This window comes from Gymnoscopelus braueri (genome assembly GCF_963280865.1).
Source record: "Gymnoscopelus braueri genome assembly, chromosome: 13".
NCBI classification, from domain to species: domain Eukaryota; kingdom Metazoa; phylum Chordata; class Actinopteri; order Myctophiformes; family Myctophidae; genus Gymnoscopelus; species Gymnoscopelus braueri.
The window spans coordinates 5,103,489-5,119,720 of NC_137615.1; the positions used below are offsets into that span (position 1 = coordinate 5,103,489).

General features: G+C 44.3%; 1 protein-coding gene across 2 annotated transcripts in view; it reads right to left on the reverse strand.

Annotated features, from left to right (window-relative positions):
• Window positions 1-2,257: 2,257 nt before the first annotated feature.
• srebf1 (sterol regulatory element binding transcription factor 1) overlaps window positions 2,258-16,232 on the reverse strand; it is a 45,962-nt gene continuing 31,987 nt past the window's right edge. For both annotated transcript variants that reach the window (XM_080448066.1, XM_080448065.1), the window contains exons 12-19: window positions 14,437-14,605; window positions 13,166-13,274; window positions 11,755-11,864; window positions 10,112-10,244; window positions 8,961-9,126; window positions 4,524-4,742; window positions 4,089-4,200; window positions 2,258-2,485 (exon numbers count right to left, since the gene is read on the reverse strand). In XM_080448066.1, coding sequence (XP_080304192.1) covers window positions 2,265-2,485; window positions 4,089-4,200; window positions 4,524-4,742; window positions 8,961-9,126; window positions 10,112-10,244; window positions 11,755-11,864; window positions 13,166-13,274; window positions 14,437-14,605 — 1,239 coding nt within the window. In that variant the 3' untranslated portion in view covers window positions 2,258-2,264. The remainder of the gene's footprint in view (window positions 2,486-4,088; window positions 4,201-4,523; window positions 4,743-8,960; window positions 9,127-10,111; window positions 10,245-11,754; window positions 11,865-13,165; window positions 13,275-14,436; window positions 14,606-16,232) is intronic.

The following is a 16,232-nucleotide window of genomic DNA, read 5'->3' on the forward strand; positions in this document are numbered from 1 at the left end:
TTGTAGATCTGCTATTTATTTTCTGCTAAATTCCAGAATATGGATGGATGGATGCTGGGGTTTAAGTAGTTAACGTGAGACGACACCCCAGCCAACCCTGCAGCCAATAAGGAACAGACCGCCACTCCAACTAACCAATCACGTTTGAATGCATTGCCTATAAAACAAAAGAAGGTGCATCCTCCTCATCCCCTCATCACCGCTGAATAAAGGCAGTGCAAACACCCCTTCCCCCCCTCCCCCACCCGCCTGTGCTTAACGCACACACAGACACACACATTCACAATGTCCAAGGGTGGGCGGGGTGCTACGGCGCCTCCCTGTGGCCAAACCTCTCACTACAACGCATTGACACAAACAGATAATTCAGCTCAGTAGGATAAATAGTTAAAGAGGAGAAAATAAAATTTAAACTACATTCTTGGTATAGCAACTGAAATAAGATGAAATTCTGAACCATAACAACAACAGGCGCCAACTCTTTTTTTTCTCCCGGGTGGTTTTGAAAAGGAGGCTTCTGATTGGAGGAAGAAAAAAAACAGCGCAGGAGAGCGAGCGAGCGAGCGACGGCAGGTCATCATGGCGAAGAATTCTGCTCCGTCTGATGTGATGATTATATGATATGATATGATGTGATATGATAGGTACAGTCTGTCACAATGTCCTTTAGCTGTAGGCCAAAAACAACGCAAGAAACTGTGTGTGTGTGTGTGTGTGTGTGTGTGTGTACACAGCAGTGGTGGAAAGTACATTTACTCAAGTACTGTACTTAAGTAAAATGTTGAGGTACTTTCACTTTGCTGGAGTATTTCCAATTTTCAATACTTTTACTTCTACTCCACTACATCTCAGAGGCAAATGTTGCACTTTTACGACACTACAAATTGTAGATTTTTATACATTTTGAAAACTTGTGAAATGGGACATTCTGCGTAATGAGTACTTTCTACTTTTGGTACTTTAAGTACATTTTACTTAAGAACATTTACTACTAGAACATTTGAGTACTTTTTCCACCACTGGTGTGTACAGACATGACCTCCGACCTCTCCACACTTCCCAGGTCTTTCCCCGTACGGTGCCTAAAACCAGCCGATCTATAAAAGCTCTGATCGGCCTAATGTCAGGCTAGCGACACCCAACGTCATACGACGTGGTGTTTAAAATCTGCCTTAAGGGTGTTTTTGTTGTGTTTTGTAACAAATAAAACTTGTTGTGTCTTCCCCGTGTGAGAAAAATAAAAAATAAATAAAACATTCTATAAATCGTGGCTGTCGGTAACTTCTTGCTTTTTTTTGTTTTGTTGTTAATTCATGTCCCACTTTGTCACAGGAGCACAAACGTAGTGAAAATAGCCGATCTACAAGCAGCTCGTAGGGTGTGTTAGATTTGCCATTTTCAAAATGTTCAAAAAAGTTGTTCAGTTTGTCTGTTGGTTTTTTTATAAATGTTAAACCAATGAATAGTATTAAACAAGAGCCTGGGACTAAAAAAATAAATACATTGGATCCATTGGAACAAGGTTTTTTTTTTTTGGACTTACAAGGTTTCCACCCAAAACAGCCACGATATACAGTGTGTGCAAAAACAAGAGATGACGTCACCCTTCCCTGCACAGCAGTGGTGGAAAGTAACTAAGTACATTTAATTAAGTACTGTACTTAAGTACAATTTTGAGGTATTTGTACTTTACTTGAGTATTTCCAATTTCCATTACTTTTACTTCTACTCCACTACATCTCAGAGGCAAATATTGTACATTTACTTGAAAACTTTAGTTACTAGTTACTTTTCAGATATAAACTATGATATAATGAAACATACATTAACCACTTTAGCCCTATTTTATACCTAGGCTATTTGAAAATAGCAGATCTACAAGCTCACAACGCGTCGCAGCGCGACGCGTTGTGAGCTTGTAGATCTGCTATTTTCAAATATTTAGTACTTTTACTTTTGATACTTTAAGTACATTTTGATGCCAATACTTTAGTACTTTTACTCAAGTAAATTTTGAATTCTGGACTTTTACTTGTAACAGAGTAGTTTTATATTGCAGTATTGGTACTTTTACTTAAGTAAAGAATTTGAGTACTTTTTCCACCACTGGCCACGATATACAGTGTGTGCAAAAACAAGAGATGACGTCACCCTTCCCTGCACAGCCCCGCCCCCCCCCAACCCCCCACGACCACACCACTGTGTTTGTGCGTGTGCATGCCGTGTGTGTGTGTGTGTCTCCCTCCCCTCCCTCCCCTCTCTCTCTAGCTGGAGGTGACGGTGGTGCCGCTGCCCAGCTTGATGATCATCTGCTGGCAGTCGTGCAGCGTGCGCTTGTCGCCCAGCTTCTCCAGGGTGCGCGCCGCGTCCGCCAGCATGCCCACCCGCTGGCCCGGCGCCGACAGGAAGGAGGGCGGCAGGAAGCGGCACGCCAGCATCACCGCCTCCGCCTGCTCCCGCTGGCCCGGCCGCGTCTCACACTCCTCTGGAAGAGGGGGGGGGGGGGGGAGAGGGGGGAGGGGCATGGGTTAAAGATCTCAAGACGCCATAATCTCTCTCAAGACAAATTCTGCTAACAGCAGAATGTGTAAAACAGATTACAGCTTAACCCATTGAGACCTGAAGCCGATTCTACATGTCTCCTAAATCTCAGTTTTCTGAAAAACCTATGTTTCTATATCAGTGGTGCTCAATCTTTTTCATGTCAAGGACCCCCTAAAATGATATGTATTTGGCCGCGGACCCCCATCAAAATATTTTGTTCCAGGGACCCCCCCAGAAGCAAAGATTTGAGTTAAAAATGTTTGCTTAAAAAATATATTTATTCAGAAGATTTGCACACATTTTCACGATTTTTCAAAAATAGCAGATCTACAAGCTCATAGCGCGGCACCGAGTGCCGCGCTATGAGCTTGTATATCTGCTATTTTTGAATAGCCCAAAGTGTAAAATAATGCTTTTTAGCTCAAATCTATAAATGACACAGTTCCAGGTCTTAATGGGTTAAAGATCTCAAGACGCCATAATCTCTCTCAAGACAAATTCTGCTAACAGCAGAATGTGTAAAACAGATTACAGCTTAACTTAACTGTTGACTCGCGAACATCTCAGGAATGAAACATTAAAAAGTAACGCCCATAGGAATGAAAAACTGAAATAACTATTTAAATATCAACTCATTCACTGTCAAGGACCAGAATTGACGAGACTTTGTCCAAACGCCCACACACCGCCAAGGACGAGATTTGACGAGAATCTCGACCAGTTTTCCACCAGATGGCGCTGTTCTCTATCACCTGAGTGACCATTTTCACCCTCAAGTCAAAAAGATCCAGGAGATCACATCCCCACATCCCCCCCCCTCCCCCCCCCCCCCATCCACTTCCTGTTTAGCGTTTATGGGAAAACAGCTGTATCTTGACTTCTCTTTTTTTCCCTGCATTTTGGCGAGACATGCTATATTCAACAGCCTGTAAGAACGGAAGGAGGGGTCGGTCTTTTTTTCCCCCTCACGGCAGCACAGTGATACTCTCCGTGCTCAGCAGCCGTCTGGCGATCGATCATACGTGGATATAAATATTCTGTGGCCAGTTGAAAAGGTAAGAAAAAAGGGAAATCGCTGGCAGTGTGCAAACGCAGACAGAAATAAGTCTGGCAGTGAAAGAGTTAATAAATTAACAGAATTAAAAACTGAAATAATGATTTAAATATTAATAAACTAACAGAAGGCTGCCACGAGACAGACGGCCCTGATAACTCCACAAGAGTGACGATGACAACGATACTTCCTAACAACAATACACACACACACACACACACACACACACCTGTTTTGGCTCCAGGGGTGGCTCCACACACACACACACACACCTGTTTTGGCTCCAGGGGTGGCTCCACACACACACACACACACACCTGTTTTGGCTCCAGGGGTGGCTCCACACACACACACACACACACACACACACACACACACACACACACACACACACACACACACACACACACACACACACACACACACACACACACACACACACACACACACACACACACACACACACACACACACACACACACACACACACCTGTTTTGGCTCCGGGGGTGGCTCTCCGTCTGAGCGAGCGGTCCAGGAGCTGGTGTGTTCGGGTGGGGCTGGCCCCCGCCATCAGCCTGGCTGTAGCTTCATGGAGGAACAACTGGAAGAGGAGAGATGGATGAGACAGAGAGAGAGAGAGAGAGACAATGAGACAGAGAGAGAGCGATAGAGAGACAAAGACAGAGAGAGTGGGATAAGAGAGAGAAAAGAGAGATGATGACTCATGCAGGATGTTCAGCTGAACCTCACGAGAACACATTGAAGTCTTCAGAACAACAACCTCACCAGCACGCACGCACGCACGCACGCACGCACGCACGCACGCACGCACGCACGCACGCACGCACGCACGCACGCACGCACGCACGCACGCACGCACGCACGCACACACACACACAGACGCACACGCACACGCACACGTACCCGTCTCATGGCGGGTCTGTAGGTCTGGGCCATCTTGCGCAGAGAGCTGAGGTCTTGCTGGAAGCCCTGGAGCTCCGAGGGCGAGGCGGGCTGGACCCCCAGGGGCCCGGCGGACCCCGGGGCCCCCGTGCCCACGGGGCCGGGGCCCTGCTGCTGCTGCAGACGCCACACGTTGGTCCTCATCACCAGCAGCAGGTCACACAGCAACAACTGGACCACCTGCAGGGGGCGATAGAGAGGCACAGAGAGAGATAGAGAGAGAGAGAGAGAGAGAGAGAGAGAGAGAGAGAGAGAGAGAGAGAGAGAGAGAGAGAGTGGAGAAATAAATAAATGAATAATAAACAATAAACAATAGACAATAGTTTAAATATATGTTCTAATTCAGTCTAGAGAGAATCGACAGAATTGTATATATAGCCTGTGCTCCCAAAAATAATATCCCTGTGTTGATTTCGTCGACTCAAACTATGACAGCATTTTTTAGTTGGCTACCTTTTTTCACTGTCAAAGAAATAATAAAAACTAAGGTACGACGACTAAAACAAGTAAATATATTGACAATTTCATCAACAAATAAAAACTAGATGAAAATACTAGTTAGTGACTAGTGGAGAAGAGATCCAGTAGAACTAAAAGACAAGTCAGTTTGGTTGCGCTCGGGTGTTGCGCTCTGAAAATAGCAGATCTACAAGCTCACAACGCGTCGCGACGCGTTGTGAGCTTGTAGATCTGCTATTTTCAGCATGCAACCAAGTGCAAAATCATCCATTATGATGCCATCAAGGCACCGCCAACATACGTTTTAGTCGACTAAATCAACTGTAGATTTAGTCGACTATAATCTTATTGCGAACGCAGCGGAAGGAGGCGCGCCAAAGGCGCGCCTCCGCGCAAGTGGAGCTTACTATGAAACCGTGCTCGGGTTGTGGCTCTCTGTGTCTCTGTGTGCATATCTCTCTGTGTCTCTGTGTGCATATCTCTCTGTGTCTCTGTGTGCAGTATGTGTGGCTCAAATCCTCAGCCCTGTGTGCAGCCAAGTAAATGTCCAATATAGACGTACCATACATCAAATGAAAGGTCTTTGAAAACTGAACACACCTGTCAAGGTTGCGTTTAAGCCCGCCCCTTCCCCCGGAAGCCACGCCCCGGAGAAGGCTCCTAAAAACTCCCCATTGAAACCCCATGTTAAATTAAAAGTGCCCGAATCGCTCCGAAACCTTTTCTACCCCCCCTAAGTGGGGGTCTACGAACAAATACTTAGGGCTCGGATTTTGGCTCCGCCCCCCGGAAGTGGGTGAAACAGGCACTTCAAACACTTTGTTGAATTGTTCAAAAACATTCAAAAAAATTTTTTTGTGAATTTGTATTTTTTTCTATTTTTTATATATTTTTTTATTGGTTACTTTTTTTTAGATGATTTCTTTTCATTCTTTTTCTTTTTTTTTGGCGTTCGCTTCCCGCGTTCGCGCGTCTTACTTGTGATATTTAGTCGACTAAAACTAGACAAAAACTAAAACATTTCAGAGGACTGAAATATGACTAAAACTAAACTGGAATTGTATTCAAAAGACTATGACTAAAACTAAATTTGCTGTCAAAATCAACACTGCCTTGGACACCAGGGGGCGTCAGAGAGGCAGTGCCTATACCCATAAATGAATCCAGCAGGTTTCTTCAAGTATTTCTTGGTATACTTTGTCTGGTAATGTCCATGTTGTGTCCAAGACCCAAAACTTAGAATATTTTGTTATCATTGGATATGATGTTGGTACCAAAAGGAGAGATAACAGGCCAACGTTGATCAAAATAACAATTATTTAATTAAGTAATGCAGATGTTTCAACAATAATTTAACTCTTGGGGGGGTAAAATGAAGGGGTAAGGGTCCTTTTGGTTTCATTTTACACTCTCAAGAGTTAGAAATCTATAAGGGTCCATTTGGTCATTTAGCTGGGGACCACCTGGAACCCCCTCAAGGACCACTGGTGGTCCCTGGACCACTGATGTAGGGGAACAATAACATTGTGGAGCCCAACCAGATATACTAATATTATTTAGGGAATTCATGACATAGAATGGATCACAACTAGTCAGATTTTAATGAAAGCCAGGCTTCCCAACGAGTGTAAAGCCTAGTGGTGACAGGAGGTGATTCATTCAGTCATTCATTCATTCATCCGAGGTGTGGAGTGACAACATGAAGGTATCAACAGGAACCAGCTCCTCCTGGGGCCTGTTCCTCAAAAGGTGAATTAAAAAAGCCTGGCCTTAAGCCAAATCCAGGCTTGACAAAGTCGGGTCCGAAAAGCCTCGTTTATTCCGTTCCTCAGACGCCAAGGCAGGCTGAAAAGGAGCAACTTTGTCGAGCTAGACTATGTCAAGCCAGGCTGTGTCCAGCCAGGATAATGAAGCCAGGCTGGACGTATTTCTATAAAAGACCATGAACTCGAGCGCAGATTCCTTGAACTTGACCAATCACGGAGTCCAAAACCAGAGCAGCGTTCTTCTCTGTGGCTGAATAGCAGCACTGCAGCAGCTCATGAAATCATACAAGGAAGTAAAATGTATTTGTATTTGTAAAGTATTGCAAGCACACACAGTGTGTGTGTGTGTGTGTGTGTGTGTGTGTGTGTGTGTGTGTGTGTGTGTGTGTGTGTGTGTGTGTGTGTGTGTGTGTGTGTGTGTGTGTGTGTGTGTGTGTGTGTGTGTGTGTGTGTGACGGACGGGCAACGGGACGAACGGGACGGGACGGGACGGGGGGGGTGTACTGCGACGGGGGCCACGGGACGGGGGACGGGACGGGACGGGACGGGGGGGGGGGTTGACCGCGACAGGGGGCCGTGACGGGATGAGCGGGGGGGACGGGACGGGACGAGACACGCAATAAATAACCCCACATTTGCAAGACCACTTTGGTAGAGGTTTGGGTTGTGTAGTTACCTTGCCATCATGATGTAACTCCAAAGGTGGACAAGAAATAAAAAATAATTTCTCCATTGACTAGAAATTGATCATTTAAAATATGCTCCTCATTGACTTACAAAGAGGCTCCTTTAAACCCATAACTAATAATTTATATATATATATATATATATATATATATATATATATATATATATATATATATATATATATATATATATATATATATATATATATATTGTGTGTATGTATGTGTCAGACATTTTTTATAATATTAAAAAAAAAAATTAATATATTATCAAACATCTAACAACAAGATGAACTATAGTGTTAACTATAACAGAGTGACAATTACATATCACATGAGTCATTGTGAAACAATTATGATTATGATTCATGGTCACACACTATTTCAGTAATTAATTTGATTATATCTTATTGTATTTATTTCATTTTTATTTGAATGCAGGGTCATTAAAATGAGTCCATATACAAACACATGTTTTGAATTAACTGTGGAAAAACTTGAAGAACAAGGCACTAGATTAAGTAAGCTTGGCTGTTAGCCTGCTCCTGACCAGGCTAACTTCAAAGCTAAATTGCCATGGTAACTAAGCTAGGCTTGCTTCAATTCTCTTTTGAGGAATCGGATAAGGCTAAACTTAGCCAGGGTGAACTGGCTAAACTAATCTTCAAGATAATTCACCTTTTGAGGAACCGACTCAGCTCTAATCCTGGCTAAATTAAGCCAGGATAGGTGGAAAAGCCAGGCTTTAGCTCTAATTCACCTTTTGAGGAACAGGCCCCCGGCTACGTTTTGAAGTGTCCTTGAGCAAGACAAACAACCCACGTCGGTGTGTGAGTGCGAGTGTGAGTGTGAGTGTGTGTGTGTGAGTGTGAGCGCGCGAGCGTGTGTGTGTGCGCATGTACGTGTGTGTGTGTGTGTGTGTCTGTTTGTGCGTGTTTGCGCGTGTGTGTGTGTGTGCGTGCGTGCCCATGCACATGCAGCTGTCAGTGGACCAGCTCTGTGTTGCAGTGCAGGTACATTGCACTCCTCATAGACACACATGCAATGCAACTACAATGCACCACAGCCCTGACCATCATCAACACACACACACACACACACACACACACACACACACACACACACACACACACACACACACACACACACACACACACACACACACACACACACACACACACACACACACACACACACACACACACACACACACACACACACACACACACACACACACACACACACACACACACACAACCACACAACCACACACCACCCGACCCCCGCACCACACCCCCCTCTGCTGGCCGCCAGAGGGACAGCACAGGAGCGCAGACAGGAAAACTGCTACAGGGAATTCACTCTGTGTGTATGTGTGTGTGTGTGTGTGTGTGTGTGTGTGTGTGTGTGTGTGTGTGTGTGTGTGTGTGTGTGTGTGTGTACCTTGTCGATGCTAGAGCAGTGTGTGTGTGTGTGTGTGTGTGTACCTTGTCGATGCTAGAGCAGTGTGTGTGTGGTCCCAGGTTCAGGCTGTCCCTCAGCAGAGCGCTGGCCTTGTCACTGTGACTCAGACTCAGCTGCCAGTTCTCTGGTTTAGACAGCAACGCTCTGACTGCTCTGAATGTGTTCAGAGACGCCTTGGGCAGGGGACTCCTGAGAGAGAGAGAGACAGAGAGAGACAGAGAGAGAGAGAGAGAGAGAGAGAGAGAGAGAGAGAGAGAGAGAGAGAGAGAGAGAGAGAGAGAGAGAGAGAGAGAGAGAGAGAGAGATATTCATTATACAGGCCTAAGACACAGAGCCCCCCAGGTTTTTTTTATTTTTATTTTTTGGTGGGGGGGCTTGTGAAAGTTACATTTATGTCATGATATGAAATGTGAGCTTACCATAATCAAAATAATCCTTAATCATATTCCATCATGTATCATTGCACAATTCAAATAATCCTCTGCCCTGATTTTCCACACACACAGTCACATACACACATGCAGTACTACTCCTAAACAATAGGAAGCAGTATTACACAAACAGCCGGAAAAAACGCAAAATCTTTTACCGCCGCCCCCCCAGCATTTCCTAATGCCCCCCCAATTAATAATTTCTGTATCCGGCCCTGCCCATGTATGCACCTGGGGTAGGAATTCTTCATGGGCGCTGTGCTATTCATCCCACAAATGCAAGTGGGATACCATTTTAAAGGAAAATAAACAGTATAACAGTATAAATATCCCACGATTTTGTAACCCCATTTTTTACACCCAGTGCCAATTGTCTATGTAATCCTGGGCACTACACTCCCTCTGCCAACCTAGGGAGGCCAGGGCCGAGCTCATGCCTCCTTCAATGCATGAGAGCCGACTGACCTTCTTATCACTACAGTAACAGTATAAATGTTATTGCCAAGCAACATTGTTACAACAGTGAAATAATCTGCCAAACACAAATGTAAAAACTTTTGTGCTATGTTTATATATGTATGTCTCACTCAGTGTTCTATAGATATATATATATATGTATGTATGTATGTCTCACTCAGTGTTCTATAGATATATATATATATGTATGTATGTCTCACTCAGTGTTCTGTATAGATCGTGGTAGCAGGTGATCAGTATTTATGTGTGTGTGTGTAATATATTACTCAGTGTTCTGTAGAGAGCGAGGCAGGTGTTCTGCTGACGGGTAAAGCCTCTCTGCCGCTGCATCGTCTCCTTGGAGCCAGTTGATGATCACCACGGCAACCGAGGACCACCACTTGGAGTGGGGGTCACATCCTGTCAGAGGAGGGAGGGGGGATGGGGGGGAGGAGGAGGGGAGGGGATAGACACACCGTCACTAAAACACACACATATTTGACAACCTATACGAGACACCATGGTGACATCCAACAATAACCAGACAAACACCAGGGGTTCCTAACAGTACATTTATTTAGTTTACTCCTTATTAGATTATTTTTTTACCCCTTTTATATATTTGATCTATCTATCTGCTTTCAAAACGGACAAACGTTTCCACACAAACACACACGGCGACAGCTGCTGTCTGCATCGCCGACCTCAGACTTAATCACCCCCCCCCCCCCCACTGGAGGTAGAGCAGCCATCTTGCCAACCCCCTCTCGGCGGGGAAACTCCTCCATTTAACATTGGATCCAGACAGTAGGATGATGCCAGCACCGGGCATTCAGTGCCCACGCGTGTGCGCGCGCGCGCGCACACACACACACACACACACACACACACACACACACACACACACACACACACACACACACACACACACACACACACACACACACACACACACACACACACACACACACACACACACACACAGCTTTGTACTGAGACACTTGTGAGGACATCAACATTGTAGCATAGAAAAGTAGCTGAAAAATAGGTGAACTAGAGCCAAAACATTGCAGATCTGCAGGCTTTGTGGGTCTGTTTCCATGTTGTTGTTTTTTTTAAAGATATTTTTGGGGCTCTTCTGCTTTTATTTGGATAGCACAGTGGCCTTGTGGTTAGAGTGTCCGCCGTGAGGCTGGGAGGTCGGGGTTCGATCCCCGGCCGGGTCATACCAAAGAATAATAGGACCCAGTGCCTCCCTGCTTGGCTCTCAGCATCAAGGGTCAGATTGGGGGGTAAGTCCCTGTGACATACTAGCGTCATGTCCAGGGGGTTTACTTATACATCAAGCTGCCTCACGCTAAGGCAGGGGTTTTCAACGTTTTCAGGCCAAGGACCCCTTGGCTGAGAGCGAGATAAAGCAGGGACCCCCCATTATATATTGTATAAAATATATTTTTCTTTCATAGATTTCATAGGCAGCTTCATAGACTTGTCTCACAGCACTATCATGTTGGATTTCATGTTAATGTGTATTTCCAGACATTCAACCATTCACTTAAACAATACTTAGTAAACCTGACCTTTCACTCTGTACTTAGTCTGCTCTTTTTTTCCCCCCCTATTGCCGAAAATAGCAGATCTACAAGCGCACAACGCCTCGCAGCGCGAGGCGTTGTGCGCTTGTAGATCTGCTATTTTTGGCTAAAGTTCTCCTCAGAATAGGGATGCTTGGGTGAAGTGGTTAATGTAAAAATCACACAAAGATTTGGCGGACCCCCTGTAGTAACTATGAAGACCCCCTAGGGGTCCCGGACCCCCTGTTGAAGACCTCTGCGCTAAGGAAACAGGAGATAGGCTCCTCCCCTCCCCCTATGGGCCTCAGGGCTCGGCAAGTCTTACTACTTACAGTGGTAATAATAGGTTTTCTTACCGGTGACGGTGGCCATGTTGGATCCGATGGCGAAGGACTGGGTGGTGGCGCCGGCCGCGTCCGAGGCGCTGGTCAGCAGCTGGAGGTACTCCAGAGCGTCCGCATACTCCCTGGAGACACACACAACAATATTTAACACGTTGTGTGGCAAAAACTGTCCGACCGTTTTTGAGAAAATATGCGTTAACACATTGACCGCCGGGCCCGTAGTTCTACGGGCCGTTAAATCCAACGGTTAAGCGCCGATCCCGTAGCCTACGGGCTGTGGTGCTTTTTCCTTTTTTTCGATTTTTTTTTTTTTCAATTTTCCAGGGGGACCATTTTCAGTGTAACACCACCCGAAATCGACCGGAAGTGCGATCACGTTTTTTGTTTCCCGTCTGCCTTCATTCTAAGTCGTACACAAAAAGCCCTGTAAAACCTGTACAGGACATGTAGTTTTTCATCCTCGCATTTCCCATGTTAACATAAACGATCAGAACTCAAACATGGCGGCTCCGTTTGACACGCGGTCTCGACGAGTAGACACCAGGACATGTGCCCGTTGTTTACAAACAGTGGATCGGGCAATCTAAAGGATTTTAACGGGGCCTATGGCGACCTGAAAAAAACAAAAAACAACAATAAAACCTTGGCACTGGTGAGTACATTATGAGATTAGCCCTTGGCGGTGGATGTGTTAAGTGCCATAAACGGTCCGGACCGTTTTGGACAATTTTTGTTTTTTATATTTTTTTTCCACGTGGGGGGCGCTCTAACGAAACTTTGGGATCATCCAAGGAGTCTCTGAGAAGGAGAGGCCGGACGTGGATCCATCGTCAAAAAAAGCTTCCTGTCGTCCGCTCCAATGTTAACTCCTTGACTAAAAGCTTCATATCTCCTATTTCTTTTTAACGTGGTGGAAGTGAGCCGTTTTCGATCGGCGATCACTCTGCAATGGAGGATGGCGTTAGAAATATTATCGTTCCAGGCGTTAGTCGGGACCCTCCGCCGCCGTGCACGCAGGCTTTGTTCACGTGCACGTCCTCGGCTGGGCTTCTACAGCGCGCAACATATCAGCGTAAATGGTAAGATATGCTGGCACGAGATGTACCCTGTTTTCATAAACCTCTGGCACACAATGTGTTAACATATTTTTTTTAAAGTATAAAACATGTGATCAAAATTAAATCCATGGTCTACTGGAAGTGTCCACAAGAAATGTGGTTCTGATCAGGTTCAGTGGTTTGTGAGCTTAGCTCCAGACACACACACCACCCCTCTTATAGACAGTTAGACTCCTGCAGAGCCACGCCATAATAATAGGAGGATATCACCAAAATGTTCAAATCTTCAATTGAAGTTAGCATTGCATAACTTTCCCCATCTGACAGGAAATGGTCCGTAAATGTGTGTGTGTGTGTGCGCTCACCCCTCTCCCTGGCTGGGGCTCTTCTCTCCTCTGGGCTGGGCTACACAGTACAGAGCCTTCTCCAGAAGATGTTCCCTGAAGGCCTGGGTCACCTGGGCTAGAGGGTCCACTGTAGGAAGGAACACACACACACACACGCACACGCACGCACACGCACACGCACACGCACGCACACACACACACACACACACACACGGGTGAGACAGACGTATGCTTATGTGTGCCAGAGTGACAGAGAAAGGCCAACGTACTGTTTCAATTAAAGAATTCAATTAGCCTACACCTCTAGAATCACGTTTATTTATTTTTTTGTTTTATATTTTTTATTAGGGAATTCAATTTAGGTTTCACACAGAACATGATATATGCATGTACAGTTATATTTATATCCCCCTTTTTTTTTTTTTTTTTTACCCGGCATTGTCTCTGTATATAAAACAAACAGCCACGAAAAAGAGAAAAGAATATATGTATATATATATAAGCATACAGGTACTCACAGACTTGAAATATAATAAGAAAAATTACTGGGGAGTGTGTGCACTGTTGATAGAAATAAGTTAAATTTAACAAGCAGATTGAAAGAAAAACGAAAAAGAAAATAAATAAATAAAAATAAACAGTGAAAAATAAAAAAAGATAAAAATAAAAAAAAGAGGAAAAAGGAGAGAGAAAGGGGGAAGAACAGGGGGAGGGGAGGATAGGTAGGGGACTCAGTCAGGGGGTAGAGTTTGTAGTGAGTTGAAATAAGTGATAAATGGATCCCACTTATGGGAAAACATAGCGGAATTGCCCTTTACAGAATATTTAATCTTTTCCAGCTTGATATAATACATTACATCTCTGAGCCATCTGGACGTGGATGGGGCTTTGGACGATTTCCATAGAAGTAAAGGTAAAAAAAATAAGGTAGAATCACGTTTAATGATCCTAACACAACACACATGTGTGCAGTGGTGTAAAGTAACTAAGTACATATACAGAAGTAATGTACTTAAGTACAATTTTCAGTAATTTTACTTCTACTCCACTACATCTCGGATCCAAATATTGTACTTTTACTCCACTACAATTATTTGAAAACTTGAGTTACTAGTTACTTTGGAATGATCAATTATTATATTATAAAACATACATTAGCCCTATTTTATACCTCGGCTATTTGAAAATAGCCGAGAGAGAGAGTGTGAGTGAGTGAGTGAGTGAGTGAGTGAGTGAGTGAGTGAGTGAGCGAGAGAGAGAGAGTGAGTGAGTGAGTGTGTGTGTTGTACCAGTGTTCCCAGCCTGGCTGTAGATGCTGTCTTTAGGCGTGCTGCGTACGGCCCAGTCTCCGTCCACAAAGAAGCGATGGCCCAGAGGATGACAGAGCCACTGCATGGCCAGAGGGACGCTGCCACTGGACGACAGGCACGCCTGGCGGGCGCTGCTCAGGAACACACGCTGGTGACGACAAAACACACACACACACACAGTTAAGATTTTTGCTTAATCATGGATTGAAGCAAAAAAAATAATCTCACAACTTCCTCCCTGCTTGGCACTCAGCATTAACCCATTAAGACCTGAAGACCGATTCTACAAAATGTCTTCTAAATCCCAACAGTTTTCTGAAAATATGAAACTGATATAGAAACGTATGTTTCTGTATCAGTGGTGCTCAAACTTTTTCCATGTCAAGGACCCCCGAAAATGATTATGCATTTGGCCGCCGACCCCCCATCTCAAAATGTGTTGTCCCAGGGACCCCCCAGGAAGCAAAGAATATAGTTAAAAAATGTTCGCTTTAAACAATATATATTCAAAGATTTGCACACATTTTCAAGATTTTTCAAAAATAGCAGATCTACAAGCTCGTAGCGCGGCACTCGGTGCCGTGCTATGAGCTTGTATATCTGCTATTTTTGAATAGCCAAAGTGAAGAATAATGCTTTTTAGCTCATGTCCAGGGGGTGTACTTGTACATCCAGCCGCCTCACGCTATAGAAACAGGAGATAGGGTGGAGATAGGAATTGAATTGGTATAACGACTCAATTGGGGAGAAAAGGGGGGTACAAAATAATTGGCTACTAAAAAAAAAGAAGAAGAAAGAAACAGGATAGGCTCCTGCCCCCTATGGGCCACGAGGCTCTGCAAAGCTTACTTACTTAAATCCTAATTAGTCCCCCCAGGATTCCGCGGAGCAAAAGGTCTTAAAAAGTCAGCACATGCACGCACGTGACGTGCAAAACAAAAAAAGAAGCCATGTATTGTGAGGCTTGTACTCCACTACAATTATTTGAAAACTTTCGTTACTAGTTACTTTGGAATTATCAATTATTATATATTATAAAACATACATTTACCACTGTGAAAATAGCAGATCTACAAGCTCACAACGCGTCGGTGAGCGTTGTGAGCTTGTAGATCTGCTATTTTCAAACATTTCAGTACTTTTACTTTTGGTACTTTAAGTACATTTTGATACCAATACTTTTGTACTTTTCCTCAAGTACATTTTTAATTCCGGACTTTTACTTGTAACGGAGTATTTCTATATTGCAGTATTGGTACTTTTACTTATGTAAAATATCGGAGTACTTTTTCCACCACTGATGTCACCCCAACAACAACAACAACGCTGCACGTACTGTACTTGTGTGAGTGACAAATAAAACCTCTGGGAATCTTCAAATCTACAGTAACGTGTCAAGAGACGTCAGTTGAAATAAAAAAAAACTCTGGGAAACAGATTTGTGTCAAACCACAAACAGGCTTATACTGCTCAGGCTTAGTATGGTGTAGGAACACAAGAACAGGGAAACAAACAACACAGAACACAGCCAGGCTGTTTCACTCTGACAGCACCGGAGCTGCAGAAGTATTGTACGGATTTCAACTGAAGCAGTCGACAAGGATTAACCCATTAACCCTTTAAGACCGGGGGACGCATCTGTGTAACCACTTTATCCATATTTTATACTTTAGGCTATTCAAAAATAGCAGATATACAAGCTCATAGCGCGGCACCGAGTGCCGCGCTATGAGCTTGTAGATCTGCTATTTTTTTTTAAATCGTGTTTTTTTTTT